Source organism: Talpa occidentalis, unplaced genomic scaffold (assembly GCF_014898055.3).
Source record: "Talpa occidentalis isolate TD23 unplaced genomic scaffold, MPIMG_talOcc4v2.1 talOcc4.7, whole genome shotgun sequence".
NCBI lineage: Eukaryota > Metazoa > Chordata > Mammalia > Eulipotyphla > Talpidae > Talpa > Talpa occidentalis.
This window is the reverse complement of record NW_023605083.1, coordinates 80,864,696-80,882,451: the sequence shown is the minus strand read 5'-3', so window position 1 is coordinate 80,882,451 and position 17,756 is coordinate 80,864,696. Positions and strand designations below refer to the sequence as shown.

The 17,756-nt window shown below is 40.4% G+C and overlaps 1 protein-coding gene across 3 annotated transcripts in view; it reads left to right on the top strand.

Moving 5' to 3' along the window:
- The first annotated feature begins 327 nt into the window (after positions 1-327).
- ZNF207 (zinc finger protein 207) overlaps positions 328-17,756 on the top strand; it is a 28,390-nt gene continuing 10,961 nt past the window's right edge. The window contains exons 1-11 of one of the 3 annotated variants that reach the window (XM_037492199.2): positions 328-540; positions 2,069-2,195; positions 8,340-8,478; positions 9,678-9,845; positions 9,982-10,057; positions 10,557-10,604; positions 11,575-11,645; positions 14,326-14,483; positions 15,303-15,395; positions 16,391-16,633; positions 17,450-17,609. In XM_037492199.2, the coding sequence (XP_037348096.1) occupies positions 500-540; positions 2,069-2,195; positions 8,340-8,478; positions 9,678-9,845; positions 9,982-10,057; positions 10,557-10,604; positions 11,575-11,645; positions 14,326-14,483; positions 15,303-15,395; positions 16,391-16,633; positions 17,450-17,609 (1,324 nt within the window). In that variant the 5' untranslated portion in view covers positions 328-499. The remainder of the gene's footprint in view (positions 541-2,068; positions 2,196-8,339; positions 8,479-9,677; positions 9,846-9,981; positions 10,058-10,556; positions 10,605-11,574; positions 11,646-14,325; positions 14,484-15,302; positions 15,396-16,390; positions 16,634-17,449; positions 17,610-17,756) is intronic. The other 2 variants (XM_037492201.2, XM_037492202.2) reach the window with 2 other exon arrangements.

Here is a 17,756-nt window from a genome sequence, read left to right as displayed (position 1 = left end):
CTACCAAAAGGATTTATCCAGGCAATGAACCAAATTTAACAATTGGGGGCTAGCTCAATTATCCTTTATTTGTAGTCTGCCCTTAATTGTCCTGGTGATGTTTTCGTTTTTTTTTTTTTCCTTTTCTTTTCAATTCGCGAGCGCCCAGGCGTACCTAGGTCCCCGCCTCCATTTACAGAAGAAATCGGTGGGATCAGAACGCACAGCCTGGAAGAGCCCGGATTGCTTAAACAGACAAAATGGCGGCCGGCCTTCAGCGGCCCTGAATCTCCACCCACTCAGGGCGGAGGTCGACGTCACGTGACCCTTTCCTGCCTGGCCCCGCCCTCAGCCGCATTGCCTGACGGGAGGCAGAGCACCGAACGAGGGCGTCGGCCATTTTGTGGCTGTTTCCTGTGGGACGCGGTGGTGGCGGTTGGGTCGGAAGAGTGAGCGGTTGTTCGCCTCGTTTTCCGTGTTTGTTTTCTTCTCCCTTTTACTTCGGCGGCAGAGCCCGGTTATGGGTCGCAAAAAGAAGAAGCAGCTGAAGCCGTGGTGCTGATATCCTTTGTCGGTTTGAAGTGGAAGCCGAGTGGTGGCGTGGGTTGTGGTGGTTGGGACTGGGAGGCCCGTCTTTGGCCTGTGGCGGAGAAGGTCTGGGATTTAGGCCCCAAACTGGTGACTTGCGACTAGAGTCGGATTTGGGAAGACTTAGCATTGGGTAGGCTTCTCGAGGAAGGGAACCCTTGGACGAGAGGCTTTTGCAGTTATGAGTCGTGTGACTCCGGTGACTCAGGAGGATCTTGCTGAGGTGCCCCTGGGAGGCGGCCTCGACCCCTCCAGCAAGGGTAGCGTTTGTTAGGGACTATTGTGCTACCCTTGTTTTGGTGACGAGCCAACAAAGGGACTTTCTGTGAGTATTTACGGAGGATTGGGGCAGAGCTTCCGGAGTCCGCCACCCGCTTTTCGCGTGGGTTTTTTTGTTGTTCGTTTTGTAAAATCGGTGATTTAGTCAAGGTTTATTGCAGTCGACCCTCATTTCAACACCACCCCCCTCCTCATTTTTTGGCGGGGGCGGAGGAAAGAACTAGCTTCCGCGTCTCACCATTGGCGCCTTAATCCTCTAGAAACGTTCTCTTTCAGGGTGGGGTCCTAGCGTTGTTGGACGGAGTGGGGGAGAGAAACGGCCCTTTTATTTTCTGAATAAAACGTGACGTTTTATAGAAGCATTGTCTTTACATAAACAGATTTTATTTGCTGCCTTATACTTTAAAATGATTTGTTAGAGAGCTGGATTTATCTAGAATGGAAAAAGTCACCAAATTTCTAGTGTGCTTCAGGAAATTGTGACCAGTGAGAGAATTCCCAGTTTTGTTAATTTAACTGAACTGTGAGTGTAAGTATATTCCTTGGCAACCGATTTATACGAACTGCAAACAACTTGAAGAATTACGAAATTGTGTATTCACTTCGAACTTATTCTTAGCTTCTCAGTAATAGCAATATTAGATTTTAAATATTAAATTCCTAACTCGAATGTTCTTATTGAATTTTGAAATTTTTTTGACTTAAAACCTTGAGTTTTTTTTAAATAAACAATATTGAGTCTTTGCAGTCCGTGGTTTATTTGTAAATATTGAAATATTTAACAATAGGAAAGTTAATTTCAAGTAAGTTTCTGTTAAACACGGGAATTGAACCAAGCTATGTAAGTCCGTGGGGTATTTGTAAATATTGAAATATTTAATAATAGGAAAGTTAATTTCAAGTAAGTTTCTGTTAAACACGGGAATTGGACCAAGTTAAGTAGTCTGTTTCGAGATATGTTGAGGGATGGTGAAGAGAGTTTATAGGCTTCTGGGAAATCAGGTATAATCCTATTATAGGGCAACCCAGACATCCTTTTCCCCCTAACAATCCTTGATTATAGGTTTAATAAATACCAAAACCAAATTTTCTCTAAAGTGCCTTCTTGGTTTTAACTGTTACTTTATTTTAGCGTTAACCCTGTTTTCTCATCTTTTAACAGATTTTTAAAATAGGCATTGCCACCATTGTGCTATTTTTGTACCTTAACAATACTGATCAGGTATTGTAATAGAGATTTTGATGATGAGAAGATCCTTATACAGCACCAAAAAGCAAAGCATTTTAAATGCCATATATGTCATAAGAAATTGTACACAGGTCCTGGCTTGGCTATTCACTGCATGCAGGTAATGGTTTTTCTTTTCTTGAGTTTAGCACTTCTGTAATTTGGAAAGAATGTGAAAAACTTTATTACACAAGGTTAGGTAAGGTGACCACACAGCTTAAGAAATAACAAACCTGTTCTTTAGCCCTCAAGAAAAACCTCTGTTCATGTTTAAAGAAAACTTGTATTGCCATTTACCTTTATATTATTGATAGCATCTTTGATCCTAGGTTAGATTAGTGAATAGTTGAAATCACAAAGTATCTCAGTATTTGGGTTAGAGAAGAAGGATCAGCGATATAAATTTTGTGACACCATTTCTAACTCTTAAGAATCAATGTATAATTAGCTGCCATTACTCATTGCTGTTGAGGGATTTGTTGTATCTGTAGCCTGGAGCTAGACTTATTTTAAGTTATTCCAAGGACCTCTTTTGGAATGGTATCTTTTCATATCATTCAGTGATTTCTAGAGTACATTCTAAGATTTATTATGCATACAAGAACTGGGGTACAGGCCCGAGGTGTGGGGGGAAGGTGAGAGGATTCACCAGAGACAGAGTGGGGAACAGAACAGGCAGACTGACTGAAACACACTGCTGAGGGGAGCAGCAGCAAGTCAGGAAGAGAGGTCTTCTGCACCATGTGGGTAGCTCCATGGGCAGGGATCAGACTTGTGCTGCGGTGGCTGGGCATAGTTTTACAGGTTGCATCTTTTTTTTTTTTTTTTTTTTTATTTTTTTATTTTTTTTATATAGAGGCATGCTTTATTTATTTGTTTGCTGGTTTCTTTGTTTGTTTTGTTTATACATGCACTGGGTACAGTCAGAAGCGCGGGAGGGCGAGAGAATTCACCAGAGCCAGAGCGGGGAGCAGAGCAGGCAGAAGGACCGAAGTACACTGCTGAGGGGAGCAGCGGGCGGCAGGAGAGGTCTGCGCGCCATGTGGGACCCTCCTCCGGTGGCCGGGGAGCAGCCGGGGATCAAACCGGCGCCGCAGAGGCCGCGCGCAGCTTCGCAACCCAGCGCTCAACCGCTGCGCCACCGGGGAGGCCCTACAGGTTGCATCTTAACCCCTTGTGCCACCAGGGAGGCCCAACATATTTTACCCATCCTAGAGCTGCCTACATTTTTGCTTAATTGGACCCTAGAGAGAAGAGATGAGCAGATCCCTATTTGTTGGAAACTACTGTTGACAGGAGGCAGGGAGGCAAATTAAAAAAACACTTTGATCCCTCAAATTTAAAAATAAGATTAGGGGCCTCCCCGGTGGCGCAGCGGTTGAGCGCTGGGTTGCGAAGCTGCCCGCGGCCTCTGCGGCACCAGCTCGATCCCCGGCTGCTTCCCGGCCACCGGAGGAGGGTCCCACATGGCGCGCAGACCTCTCCTGCCGCCCGCTGCTCCCCTCAGCAGTGTACTTCGTCATTCTGCCTGCTCTGCTCCCCGCTCTGGCTCTGGTGAATTCTCTCACCCTCCCGTGCTTGTACCCAGTGCATGTATAAAGAAAACAAGCAAACAAACAAATAAATAAATAAAACATGCCTCTATTTAAAAAAAAAAAAAAGTTTAAAAAAAAAATAAAAATAAGATTATAGGTTCTTTTAACTGTAACAGCAGTTTAATATCCATCAGAAATACTTAAGCGCCTCCGTTCTATATGCTGCACCCACAGCTTACTGCTATGGCAGTCACTATATGTTACATGTGGCTCTGTGAAAGAAAATTAATTAAAAACATTCAATTCGTCAGTCAAATTATTTCCACATTTCCGGTCAAAAACTGGCAGATAACTACTGTTTTGGTTAGTACAGATACAAAACATTGTTTATCACAGAAAGTCTGTGAGACAGCGCTGTGCTAAACACTTGGGTATACAGCTGTGAAGAAAACAAAATCACTATTTAGATCTGTACTGTGGAGGAAATACTTGATTTGCTTAAGGTGTTACCAGAGCTAACACTGGGTAAAGAGCATAGGGAGGACTTGAATGAAAAAGTGACATCTGACCAAAAATCTGCAAGGCTGCGAAGGAGAACTTCAAGGAAACAGCAGTTGAAATGCCTATCAGAAGAACTTTATTTTTTTTTAAAGATTTATTTATACAAGCACTGGGTACAGTCAGAAGCGCAGGAGGGTGAGAGAATTCACCAGAGCCAGAGCAGGGAACAGAACAGGCAGACTGGTGAAATACACTGCTGAGGGGAGCAGCAGGCTCCGCAGGAGAGGTTTTGCGAGCCATGTGGGACCCTCACTGGTGGCCAGGGATGGAACTGGCGGAAGCTGCGGGCAGCTTTGCAGCCCAGGGCTCAACTGCTGCGCCAGCAGGGGAGGTCCTCAGAAGAACTTTATATTAAAGGAAAGGGGAAGGGCAGTATTGTGCTCCTTTTATATAGGAGGACTTCAGTGTCTTGCGGGCCATTTTCTTTCATTCTGAATGAAATGGGAAGTTTGAGTAGAGCAGGAGGTTATGATGACAGACCAGAATTTGCTGATGGATTAAATGTGGGGCATGAGAGAAAGTGAGGTGTTACGGTTGGGTTTTAACTTTGAGAGGGGATATATTTTTGAGAAGGCCTTGCTGACTATCCGGGTGGAGATAGGTCAGTGAGATCTACAGTTTGGAGTTCAGAGATAATTGGAGCTAGAGATTTGGCAGGATTCATGTAAGGATTGCTATTTTAAGCCATGATACTAGATGTCCTTTCCTCCTAGAGTAGAATATAGATAGAAAAGAGGTTCAAGGGCTCAGCATTTACAGGTCAGAAGTTTAAAGAAAAACCACATAGGGAAATACAAGGGGGGGGGAATTAAGAGAGTATAGTGCCCTGGAAGGCTCATATGAAATGTTGACAGAATTGAGTTATTTAACTGAGTCTAGTCCTGGTGGTAGGTCAAAGAAGAATAGAACTTAGATTGACATTGGTATTAATCAGAGTGGAGGTTGTTGGTCACTTGCTAAGAGTGATTTCCTTGAATGATGAGGATGAAAGCCTGATTGGAATGCTTTGAAGAGAAAGTGAAAAAGTGGAGGCACTCATTCAAGGAGTTGTAATAGATAATCTTGAAATGAAGTGGAAGGAGATTAGTTGAGAAACTATTAATAACATTTTTAATTGGCTAAGTGCTTCTATTTATATAGCCCTACTCTTATTTTACAGTGACCAGTGAGATAGGCATGGCAGCTATATCACACACATTCCAGTTTTATGGATAATAAACCCTAGGGCATAAGTAACTTCAGACAGTTACATCAATATTCCTATCTTCTCAACCAATACCCTAGAAACAGCTAGGCAGGGTTTTAAGAAATCTAATTACTGGGCCTCCTTGATGGAGCAAGGGGTTAAGATGCAACCTATGAAGCTATCCCTTAGCCACTGCAGGACGCATTTGATCCCTGGCGAGGGAGCTGCCCACATAGCACAGCAGACCTCTCCTGACTTGCCTACTGCTCCCCTCAGCAGTGTTATTTCAGTCAGTCTGCCTGTTCTGCTCCCCGCTGTTTCTGGTGAATCCTCTCACCCCCTACACCTCTGGCCTTACCCCAGCTCTTGTATGCATAAATGGAATAAATATTTTTTTTTTAGAAAAGCAATCCTATTACTGTAATGTTTGGAGATTTTTAGGTGAAGTATGTTTTTTTCGCTTGTAAGCTTAATTTTGTCCCTGTCACATAGACCTGTAGTGAAGACTAGAGTGTATAAATGCATTAAAAAAACCAACTTAGGATATGAGTTACTTCGTCTGCATTTTAATCAAGAATAGCGGCTGTTAAAAACTTCAGCCTCCCAGCTGGTGCAGGGGTTAAACTCAGCTCTGTCACCAGCCACTGCAGCCTGAGTTCATCCCCAACCAGGGAGCTAACCCACATGGTGCAGCAGACCTCTTATTTCTCACCTGCTGCTCCCCTCAGCAGTATATTTCAGTAAATTGCCTGTTCTGCTCCCCACTCTGTCAGTGGTGAATCCTTTCTTGTGTGCATAAACAAATTCTTGTGTGCATAAACAAATAAATGAAATAAAACTTATTTAGAAAGTTAAAGAAACATTCAGTCACTTGTTTAGTGGCTTTATTAATGGATTGTTTAATCATAACAAGGACCAGCTTTTAAGTATTTGCATTTATGCATACCAGAGATGGGGTGGGTGGGAGGATTCACCAGAGACAGTGGAGAGCAAAACAGGCAGATCTGCTGAAATACACTGCTAAGGGGAGCAGTGGTCAAGACAGGAGAGGTCTGCTGCATCATGTGATTTAGCTCCTTGGCCCGGGATCGAACTCATGCTACACTGGCTGGTGATAGCTTGATACCTGTGAGACTTGAACCCCTGTACCACCAGGGAGGCCCCCAACTTTCAGTGATTAATCAGATGTAAAGGTTGTGTGAGTTGATTTGTAGGGCAATATTCTGAAATGCATCTTTTAAGAAAAAAACAACTTTTTCTATTCAGTGTCTTGAGAAGAAAAAATACTACTATCTTGGATAACTAGATCAAAGTCATTAGTTTAAATTAGTGGTTTTCTGGGCCTCCCTTGTGGTGCAGAAGTTAAATTCTCTGCGCTATCAAGCTGTATCGCCAGCCACTGTGGCATGGCCAGGGAGCTAACCCACATAACACAGCAGACCTGTCCTGTCTTGCCTGCTGCTCCCCTCAGCAGTGTATTTCAGTAGATCTGCCTGTTCTGCTCCCCACTCTGTCTCTGGTGAATCCGTTCACCCCTGCATCTCTTGCCTATACCCCAGTACTTGTATACATAAATAAATTAAAATAAAATCTTTTACAAACATAAATTAGTGGATATCAAACTTAAGCATGCATTGGAATTGTCTGGAAGATTTATTAAAATTGATGGCCCAAATCAAGAGTTTCTGACTTTGCAGGATTCAGTATAAGCAAAATAATTTTAAGATTTTTTTTTTAAGATTTTTATTTATTTACACAAAAACCGGGTACAGGCCAGATTCGTGGGAGGGTTAGAGGATTCACCAGAGACAAGAGTGGGGAACAGAACAGGCAGACTGACTGAAATACACTGCTGAGAGGAGCAGCGGGCGAGACAGTAGAGGTCTGCCATGCCTTATGGACCCTCGCCAGCCGGCTGGGATAAAACTGGTACTGCAGAGGGCTGGGGACAGCTTCACAGTGCTGTGTTCAACCGTCTGCGCCACCAGGGGAGGCCCAATTTTAAGATTCTTTAGCCTAAGTTAATGCCTTCACAGTTAACAACCAAGACTGATGAGGGTTTTACATGCTGGCAGAAGTTTCCACATTTGGGTGTTATAAAAATTTGATCTGATAAACACTATGTACTCCTACATTGTCAGTGTTCACAATATAAATAAAACCTCTTTATTTGTGACCTACCATATAAATTCAGAGGTAGGACAGTGACGAGATCACAACTGTGGCAGTGTTAAAGTGCCAGAAATAATGTTATGGATGATGGTAATTGTAAATGTAGCTGTGTAACTACTGGTTTGCTTAAAGATCATTCTTGGTATATTCTAAATTTTTTCCAAAGATTTTATTATTGCATAGAAGAACTGGGGTACAGGCCAGAGGTGTGGGGGTTAAAAGGATTCACCAAAGACGGTAAGGAGCAGAACAGGCATATGCACTGAAATACACTGCTGAGGGGAGCAGTGGCTGAAAAATGAGAGGTCAGCTGTGCCATATGTGGTTAGCTCCCTGGCTGGGTATTGAATTCAGGCCATAGAGGTGATAACTCTGAGACTTGACCCATAGGTCACCAGGGAGGCCTTGGAATAGTCTAATTTCTAATTCTAATATTCAAGACTTGTGTAAGCTTTACTTTTTTATTCAAAACTGAACCTTTCTGATTTGTGTAGGACTAATTCATTGCTATTATTCAAGCAAGATGACATGGTAAATTCAAAATAATGTTAGTTTGGCATTATTTCACATCCTTTTATATGCGCTACTACTAAAAATAACCCTAGAAGTTAGGTACTGTATGGGTGGAATAAAATGTGAGTGAGAGACCAAATGCTTTGCCCAATCTCAAAGAAGTAAGCAGCAAAACTGAAAATTGAATCCAGGTAGCCTTACTGTAGAACCAGTTATTAACCATTATTCTATAAGTGGTCTCTGAGGAATTTGTGAATAACTTTTGTCTAATGAGAGGTTTTCTGTTTTTTAATGTTAGGTACATAAAGAGACAATAGATGCTGTACCAAATGCAATACCTGGGAGAACAGACATTGAGTTGGAAATATATGGTATGGAGGGTATTCCAGAAAAAGACATGGATGAAAGAAGACGACTTCTTGAACAGAAAACCCAAGGTAAATATTGAACTTTTTAATTTTTTAAAGATTTATTTATTTATTTATTTATTTATTTATACAAGCACTGGGTACAGTCAGAAGCGCGGGAGGGTGAGGGAATTCACCAGAGCCAGAGCGGGGAGCAGAGCAGGCAGAAGGACCGAAGTACACTGCTGAGGGGAGCAGCGGGCGGCAGGAGAGGTCTGCGCGCCATGTGGGACCCTCCTCCGGTGGCCGGGGAGCAGCCGGGTATCGAACCGGCGTCGCAGAGGCTACGGGCAGCTTCGCAACCCAGCGCTCAACCGCTGCGCCACCAGGGGAAGCCCAATATTGAACTTTTTAAATACAGCCTCACTAGTAAGCTTGTTAGTACTACCAATAAAATTAATGGTAGATACTACATTTATTCATATTCCAATTTTGAGATTTACTTGTCTTCTGTTTGAAGTTATAAGTTTTCTTTGTATATCTGTGATAGCATTTGGATCATTCAAAAACATTTTATCTTTTTAACTCATAATGAATCCAAGAGGAATTAACAAAGTTTTGAGGTTTTAAAAGTGAAGGTAGCTTGCTTTGACTTATGTAACCACTAGTTGTAAGAAAAATTTACTATTTGATGTGGAAAATTTTTTTGAAGATTGATTTATTTATGCATGCAAGAACTGGGGTACAGGCTAGAGGTGCAGGGGTTGAGAGGATTCACCAGAGACAGAGTGGGGAGCAGAACAGGCAGGCAGACTGAAATACACTGCTAAGGGAAGCAGCGGACAAGACAGGAGAGGTTTGCTGCTCAGTGTGGGTAGCTCCCTAGCTGGCCTGGAATTGCTGCAGAGGCTTTGGATAGCTTCACAGTGCTGTGCTTAACCCCTTAACACCACCCGGGAGGCCCTGATGTGGAATTTGAAGTGATAAACTACTCATACGATAGAAACTGCTAACTCACCTGTAAACTTTTCTTTCTTAAAAGGCATAACAGGTCAAAGCTCTTTGTCATAGTTTTCCATTTGGTGTAATAGGAAGATGTAGGGTAATTACTTTTGTCTGTCTTAGAAGAGAGAAGAAGGAATATTAACTTTTTTACTTACTATAGATTAAAAACATGTGAAATGTAAAACAAAATGTATTGAAGTAACTAAAAAATCATTGCTGTCCTAAACTTGCTTAGGTTTTTCGTTTTTTACTCTGGGGAAAATTAATTAGAACTTTTTTAGCAGAGAGTCAAAAAAAGAAGCAACAAGATGATTCTGATGACTATGATGATGATGACTCTGCAGCTTCAACTTCATTTCAACCACAACCTGTTCAACCTCAACAAGGTTACATCCCACCGATGGCACAGCCAGGACTGCCACCAGTTCCTGGAGCACCAGGAATGCCTCCAGGTAACAATAAGATTTCTTAACTTGAATGTTCTTAGAATATTATTCATTGGGGGCATGGAGGGGGATATGCAGTATTAAAATTCCTTCTCCTAACCCTTTAATACTTGTGATTTTTTTTTTTTAATTCTTGTTTCAGGCATACCCCCATTAATGCCAGGTGTTCCTCCTTTGATGCCAGGAATGCCACCAGTAATGCCAGGCATGCCACCGGGGTAAGAAAACTTTTTAATTGATTTGTGGGCATATGCCTAGTAATGATCTTTTTCACCTTGGATATTAAATGAATTGCTTGGTACCTTTTTTTTTTTTTTTTTTTTTGCTTCTGAACAGTATGGGCTCTGTAAATATTAACTTTTCTAATAAAGGGGTCTACCAATAAGTTGTAAAGAATAAATTGGCCTCTGAAGAGAATTGACTTTTGGGTTTTAGAATATATGTAGGCATCCATCTACTTCAGTTGCATCTGATTAATTAAAGTACTTGGTTAGAGATTTGAGTTTCTGAGATTCAGAACTGTCCGTGACACTTTGTAGTTGTGACAAGAAGGAAACGCTGTAAAATGATTTGTCATCGAGAACTAAAATGAGGATGAGGTGCTCATGCCCATCACTTTTACTTAAATATTGTTGGATGTCAGAGGTATACAATACACTTTCCCACTGTATTTTGAAAATCACAGTTAGATTTTGATTTTGTCATACATTTTCACAGATTGCATCATCAGAGAAAATACACCCAGTCATTTTGCGGTGAAAACATGTAAGCATCTCATTCATAATGTAATTCAGGAGGTATAATCATAATGTCATTTTTTTGTGTGTGTTTAAATGGTATCTATTCAGTTGACTTCCGAAATTTTCTGACCTTTTCCACTAAAACTTTAAATGTGCAAGCTGATGACATAGGTCTTTTAATGGAGGGAAATAAAAACATCTGTGAGAAAATAGTAGAGACCTTTTTAAAGGTGCAGTTTTTTCCCTAAATTGCTAAAAGTAATGGGACTTAGTAAAAATGGTTGGTATTTAAGAAAAATACATTTCTTTTGCAAAATTATATGCTTTAATATTGCAGAAGGTAATTGAATTTTCTTTTAAAATATATATTAGAAATTTGATAGAAGTTACATAAATCAAGTGAATTGGACACAGATATTTGAAGGTGAGCTATTTTAGGGGAAATAAAATAATTACGGGTTATGTTTTTAAGTAATGGTTTAGTGTTAGGTAGCTGTTCTGAATAAAAGGTGATTTGGGTTTACTTTGGAATTAAGTATTGAGTTATTTTTCTTTAATTTTGGTGATAATTTTAATTTTTTAAAAAAACCTTCACAGTATATTTTCCCTTTGAAAAATTTGACAACTCTAAAATTTAAGTTGTGTGGATATTTTCCAAGTGAGAGAGAGTGGTTTGGCATTCTAATTACTGTATACATATTTTAGATGTAGTCTCTTATCTAAAGGAACATACAAGAATGCTCTCATTGATTTTAAATGTATTAAAATGTTTTCTCAATAAAAACTGGACCCTTTTACTGGTAAACCCAAGAGTTTGCTGGTTTTCAGAGGTGTTTTGATAGGATTATTCTAGTGTATTGTGTGTGCTTTTAGGTTGGTTGCTTTTCAATATTAGGGGTCTAGTTCAAGTCTTATTTATTGTTTCAGGCTTTAGCCGAAATATTTTCTAATAAGTCGTTAATTGCAGTTGTTTCTTGACATTTGCTTTCTAATAGAATGATGCCAATGGGTGGAATGATGCCACCTGGACCAGGAATACCACCTCTGATGCCTGGTATGCCACCAGGTATGAAATTTTAGGCAATTTCTTTTTTAATATGACTGAAATACTTTATTCTTGAGTATTTTAGTTAAGATATTGATTAGTGGGCATTAGTGCAGTGTAATTCCAAAGGTTGGTGACATTTTAAAATAAAGTTAGAAGTGCTATGATTTACCTTGTATTTTGAAATACAGTATAAACAATAGACATAAAAACAGCCGGAGTGATTAACAGACTTTTGTAGAAAGTAAAAAGAGAAATCCAATAAACTGTATGCAGCACCTGCATTATCATCAGCAGAAGGTAAAGTTGTAAATTCACTGGTTTGGTGATACCAAGAACCCATAACTTTTTTTTTTTTTTTTTTTTTTTAATAGAGGCATGCTTTATTTATTTGTTTGCTGGTTTCTTTGTTTGTTTTGTTTATACATGCACTGGGTACAGTCAGAAGCGCGGGAGGGTGAGAGAATTCACCAGAGCCAGAGCGGGGAGCAGAGCAGGCAGAAGGACCGAAGTACACTGCTGAGGGGAGCAGCGGGCGGCAGGAGAGGTCTGCGCGCCATGTGGGACCCTCCTCCGGTGGCCGGGGAGCAGCCGGGGATCAAACCGGCGCCGCAGAGGCCGCGCGCAGCTTCGCAACCCAGCGCTCAACCGCTGCGCCACCGGGGAGGCCCCAAGAACCCATAACTTTTAAATTTGCTTCATATCTAACCTTAGCTTTTTTTCCCTCAGATAGGTCATGCAGTAGTTTTCAAGGTTTCACTCAGGCAGGAAAGCGTGTCAACAGCAGTGTATTCTGTTCTTTTCCCTGTAGCTCCTTAGCCCCTTACAAATTATTTTTCAGTAGTAGGTCTAATGGACCATTTAACTATAAGGGAATTTGGGAAATGGAAGTGTCTTGACTTTACAGACTATGGGGAAAGAGATGTAATGGTTAGTCTAGAGTGTCTACTACGGAGGCCTTTATGAGTCTCTTGGTGGCTTTTTTTATTTTTTTTTTTAATCCTAGCAAGATTGGTTTGCAGTCTATGGTAGATTTTTTTTTTAAAAAAAACATCTATTTATTTATACAAGCATTGGGTACAGTCAGAAGCATGGGAGGGTGAGAGAATTCATCAGAGCCAGAGCGGGGAGCAGAACAGGCAGAAGGACCAAAGTACACTATTGAGAGGAGCAGCGGGCGCGGCAGGAGAGGTCTGTGCACCATGTGGCACCCTCGCCAGCGGCTGGGGATAGAACTGGCACAGCAGAGGCTGTGGGCAGCCCAACGCTCAACCGCTGCGCCACCAGGGGAGGCCCCAGTCCATGGTAGATTTAGAGAAGTAAATATTACATAATGTTTAGTGCAAAAGGATACAGGAAAAATCAAGCAGCAGTAAGATTTGAATAGTTGAAGTTAAGCTGAGTTAATTTAAAGACTCCTTCTAGTGATGCATTTTACAAAAAATGTATTTGAAGTAGTTTAGTAGAGGGCCTCCCTGGTGGGTTAAGCACAGTACCTTGACGCTGTCCTGCAGCCTCTGCAGCACGAGTTTGATCCCCAGCCGGCCAGGGAGTTACCCACACGGCACAGCAGACTTCCCGTCTCAACTAGTGCTCCTCTCAGCAGTGTATTTCCATCAGTCTTCCTGTTTGCTCCCCACTCTGTCTTCTGGTGAATCCTCTCACCCACACACCTCTGGCCTGTACCCCCGTTCTTTTTCTGTTTGTTTTTTTAAATACAAGAACGGGGATACAGGCCAGAAGTGCAGTAGGGTGAAAGGATGCAACAGAGACAGAGCGGGGAGCAGAACAGGAGAGGTCTGCTGCGCCATGTGCGTGGCTCCCCCCTGGCTGGCGGGAATCAAACCCACGCTGCAGAGGCTATGAACAGCTTCTCAGTGCTACGCTTGACCTCCACCACCAGGGAGGCCCTGTATCCCAGTACTTGTATGTATAAATAAATGAATCTTTAAAAATAAATAAAATCTCAGGGTTAGAATAACAGAGTGAGGCTTAAAAAAAAATAAAGTTGTAGAATTAGTCTTATGGAAACATTTTTGTGGGTATGACAACTAATTTGCATTACAGCTCAGAGAACATCTGTCATATTATTGAAATCTCAATTAGCTAGATTAGTAATAACAACTAAATTGCTGCTTTGTATATATGTACACAGTCTCTAGTAGTATCTTTCACTTCCCCAGATTCTGTGAATAGGTGTAAGGAATGGCAAGTTTGAGGCAAGAGTGTTTCCAAGAGTCAGATACCTATATTTCATAGACTTCATGGAGCTTTAGTAGTTAATTGTCAGTAACTTTATAGTATTGAAGCAGTTTTTTTTTTTTTAACATTTTATTTAAATATGCATAGAACTGGGGTGAAGGCCAGAGGCGCAGGGGGTGAGAGGATTCACCAGAGAAAGAGTAGGCAGCAGACTAGGCAGATGTACTGAAATACACTGCTGTGGGGAAGCAGTGGGTGATATAGGAGAGGTCTGCTGCACCATGTGGGTTAGCTCCCTGGCCGGAGATCAAACTAATGCTGCAGTGGCTGACGATATAGCTTGCTAACGCTGAGACTTTAACCTCTGCACCCACCTGGGAGACCCTTATTGAAGCAGTTTTGATATATTTGAATAGCAGTCTTGGGTAATAATCTTTTTTCTGTACTAAATAATTCAACAGTTGGGTACCTCCTCCCCCCAAACATTTTTTCTCTACAGGTATGCCCCCTCCTGTTCCACGTCCTGGAATTCCTCCAATGACTCAAGCACAGGCTGTGTCAGCGCCAGGTATACTTAATAGACCACCTGCACCAACAGCAGCAGTTCCTGCTCCACAGCCTCCAGTTACTAAACCTCTTTTCCCCAGTGCAGGACAGGTAAGGTGAAATTTCCGAGGAGTGCACTTCTGTTTGAAGGTATCATGCAGTTTTGACAGAAATCTTTGAAATCGTCACTGTCTTAATGTATAAACTATTTAGTATACTTACAAGTGGCCTATTTCATGTTTTCATGCATTAATTTTCTCACTGGAGCCAGAGAGAATGTAGTAAATTAATTTTTTCATAGCTGTAAACTCTGCTTATTCTTTGCTTTAGTTAAAAATGAAAATTTAATTTCTGGGGTCTTAATTATATGAAAAAAAGTCCTCCTTTACATGAAACCACAGTAAAAGAAAAAAGTCTTGCCAGGTCATTTAATGGCAGTTAACCTGGTCATACTTCTATTTCCAACTGTTTTTTTCTTCCAGAATTCACAAGTGAAAGGTGCTTCTTTTAAATGTATTATGTATACAGTAATTTGTTTTGATTTTTAAGTATTGCCTGTAAGTGCTCTAAGCACATTAACTTATGTTTGTGTGGTTATTTATTAAGAGGGAATAAAATCTCATTGGTAGAGAATTGAAGCGTCAAAATAATGCTTCCATATTCTCTGTTTAAGGTATCATTTGTGAAATACAGTACAGAAACACATTAGTTTTAGTTAACTAGATTATTGGTGTAGAATTAAAAAGTTTTGAGGCTCATACTGTCACTTGTTTATTGTAAATGCATTAGCTGCGTGCCTTTATAGAGATTTGATTGCATTATAATTTTGCATTTACAAAACATGCAATCTACTAAAAAAGTCTACCACCTGGCTTATTTTTACCCATTTGTTTGGAGACTTTTCATTGTTTCCTTTCTTTTATGCTACAGATGGGGACACCTGTAACAAGCTCAAGTACAGCTTCATCCAATTCAGAAAGTCTGTCTGCATCTTCTAAAGCTCTGTTTCCTAGCACAGCACAAGTACGCAGGAAGTTGCAGTATAAATTGTTAAAATGGCTTTATAACTTAACCCTTTGGACCCTACTTTAAACTAAATCTTTCCCTAAAATATGTTTAACTTATTACAAGTAAAACTAACGATAAATAAATCAATGTCATTTGAAAATTTGAACTGATATGAATAGAAAAAGAATATACCCCAAACACCTATGGTTCTAAAGGGTTAAAAAAGCATGTAAGCAGTAAAAGCATTATAGTGGCCAATGGTTAGCCTGATGCATGATTAAGCTATTATGATTTATGCTCTTTAATGCATCATGTATACAGTAAGGAAATTTAGTATTTTGCATTTCGTTCTTAAGTTGGCCTAGTCTACATGTTTTAGATAATTGGTATTATGAAAAGTAACACATTTATTGCTGATAACTTTTTACTTAAAAGATCCTACTAAACCCTTTGTCCATGACAGTCACCTAGCCATTTCTATTTGGGAGGGCATTGTATTAGTATTACTATACAAAGAACATTTCTCTGGAGGGCATATTCTTTAATCTGTCATCAATACTAATTTTTCATTCTATGCTAAGTAACTGAAATTTATCCAAATGTTTGTATTCTGTAATTCTTTTTTTTAGCTGCTTGGTAGATTAATCTAACTTAGAGTAGTAAAAAATATAATTTAAGCTGTTCCACTCTATACTACTTAATTTCATCAATCTGAAATAAATACAAAGCTTTATAATTTTGGTGAGGTAATAGATGACATTGGAGAAGTTCCTATGCAGTCTTTCTTGTTTCCACGGCTGTGTTTTGGGTGTGACTTTGACCCAGCATTTTTGACGTTCTCTTAGTCTTTTCTGGAATTCTGTGGAGCATTTCTCATGTTAGGTTTGTTACAATTTCATTTAAATTTTAGTCGTTTATAAATATATGTATGTCTTTTTAAGTTAAATTGGTAGATACGCTTGATAATTTTAGGTTTTAAAGTTTTGTTGATAAAAGATTGTGTTTTACAGGCTCAGGCAGCTGTCCAAGGACCTGTTGGTACAGATTTCAAGCCCTTGAATAGTACCCCTGCAACAACTACAGAACCCCCAAAGCCTACATTCCCTGCTTATACACAGTCTACGGCTTCTACCACTAGTACAACAAATAGCACTGCAGCTAAACCAGCAGCTTCAATAACAAGTAAGCCTGCTACACTTACAACAACCAGTGCAACCAGTAAGTTGATCCATCCAGATGAGGATATATCACTGGTAAGTTGTTCGTAATATTTCACTGTTGAGTTTGATTTGAATAGCATTGTAGCAACTAATTTGGATATTGTTGATTTTGTGTAACATCTTAGGCTCTCATTTAATACTCAGTGATTTTTACCATTCTTATTTTAAAACCACAAAATACAGTGAGCATTGCATTTTTGACCTGAGATATAAGACATTTCCTTCTCTCGACTCCACTGTTTCTTTAAGTTGGGTTGTTAATCATTTCGTTAGAAATAGGTTTGCATAAATTAACTGGAACAGTTAAATGTGGGGTAGAATCTGTAAATCCCCCCTGAAACATTCCTTGTTTACTTGACAGTTTTTCTTTTTTTTTTTTAAAAAAAAATATTTATTTATACAAGCACTGGGTACAGTCAGAAGTGCGGGAGGGTGAGAGAATTCACCAGAGCGGAGAGCAGAACAGGCAGACTGACAAGTACACTGGTGAGGGGAGCGGCAGGTGGCAGGAGAGGTCTGCGCGCCATGTGGGACCCTCGCCCAGTGGCCAGAGATAGAACTGGTGCTGCAGAGGCTGTGGGTAGCTTCGCAACCCACTGCACCACTGGGGAGGCCCACTAGACAGTTTCTTGCTGAAGTAACTGATAATTCCTAGAGAGTTGTTTGCTGTGCGTTAAATATTAATAAAGTAGGTGAGTTTTTCTTGCGGCATTGAGATTGTAAGATTGGACTGACTTGTGACACTTAAGTGGCAGATAAAAGAGTTGGCGACTTAAAATTTAAGATGTTGCCTTTATGCCTAATGAATCCGTGTTTAGTTGTTTAATATTGTACTTGCTTTTATTTTAGGAAGAGAGAAGGGCACAGTTACCTAAATATCAACGTAATCTTCCTCGACCAGGACAGCCTCCAATTGGTAATCCACCAGTTGGACCAATTGGAGGTATGATGCCACCACAGCCAGGCATCCCACAGCAACAAGGAATGAGACCCCCAATGCCGCCTCATGGTATTCCTCTTTACGTTTATTGTATTTAGTGAATTTTCAAATATACAGATAATTATTTTATCTGCAAAATATATTGTATTTAAGAGTACAGTGCATAGACTAACAATCTATTTTTTTGTGTGTGTGTGTTTTGAATGTGTTTTTTAG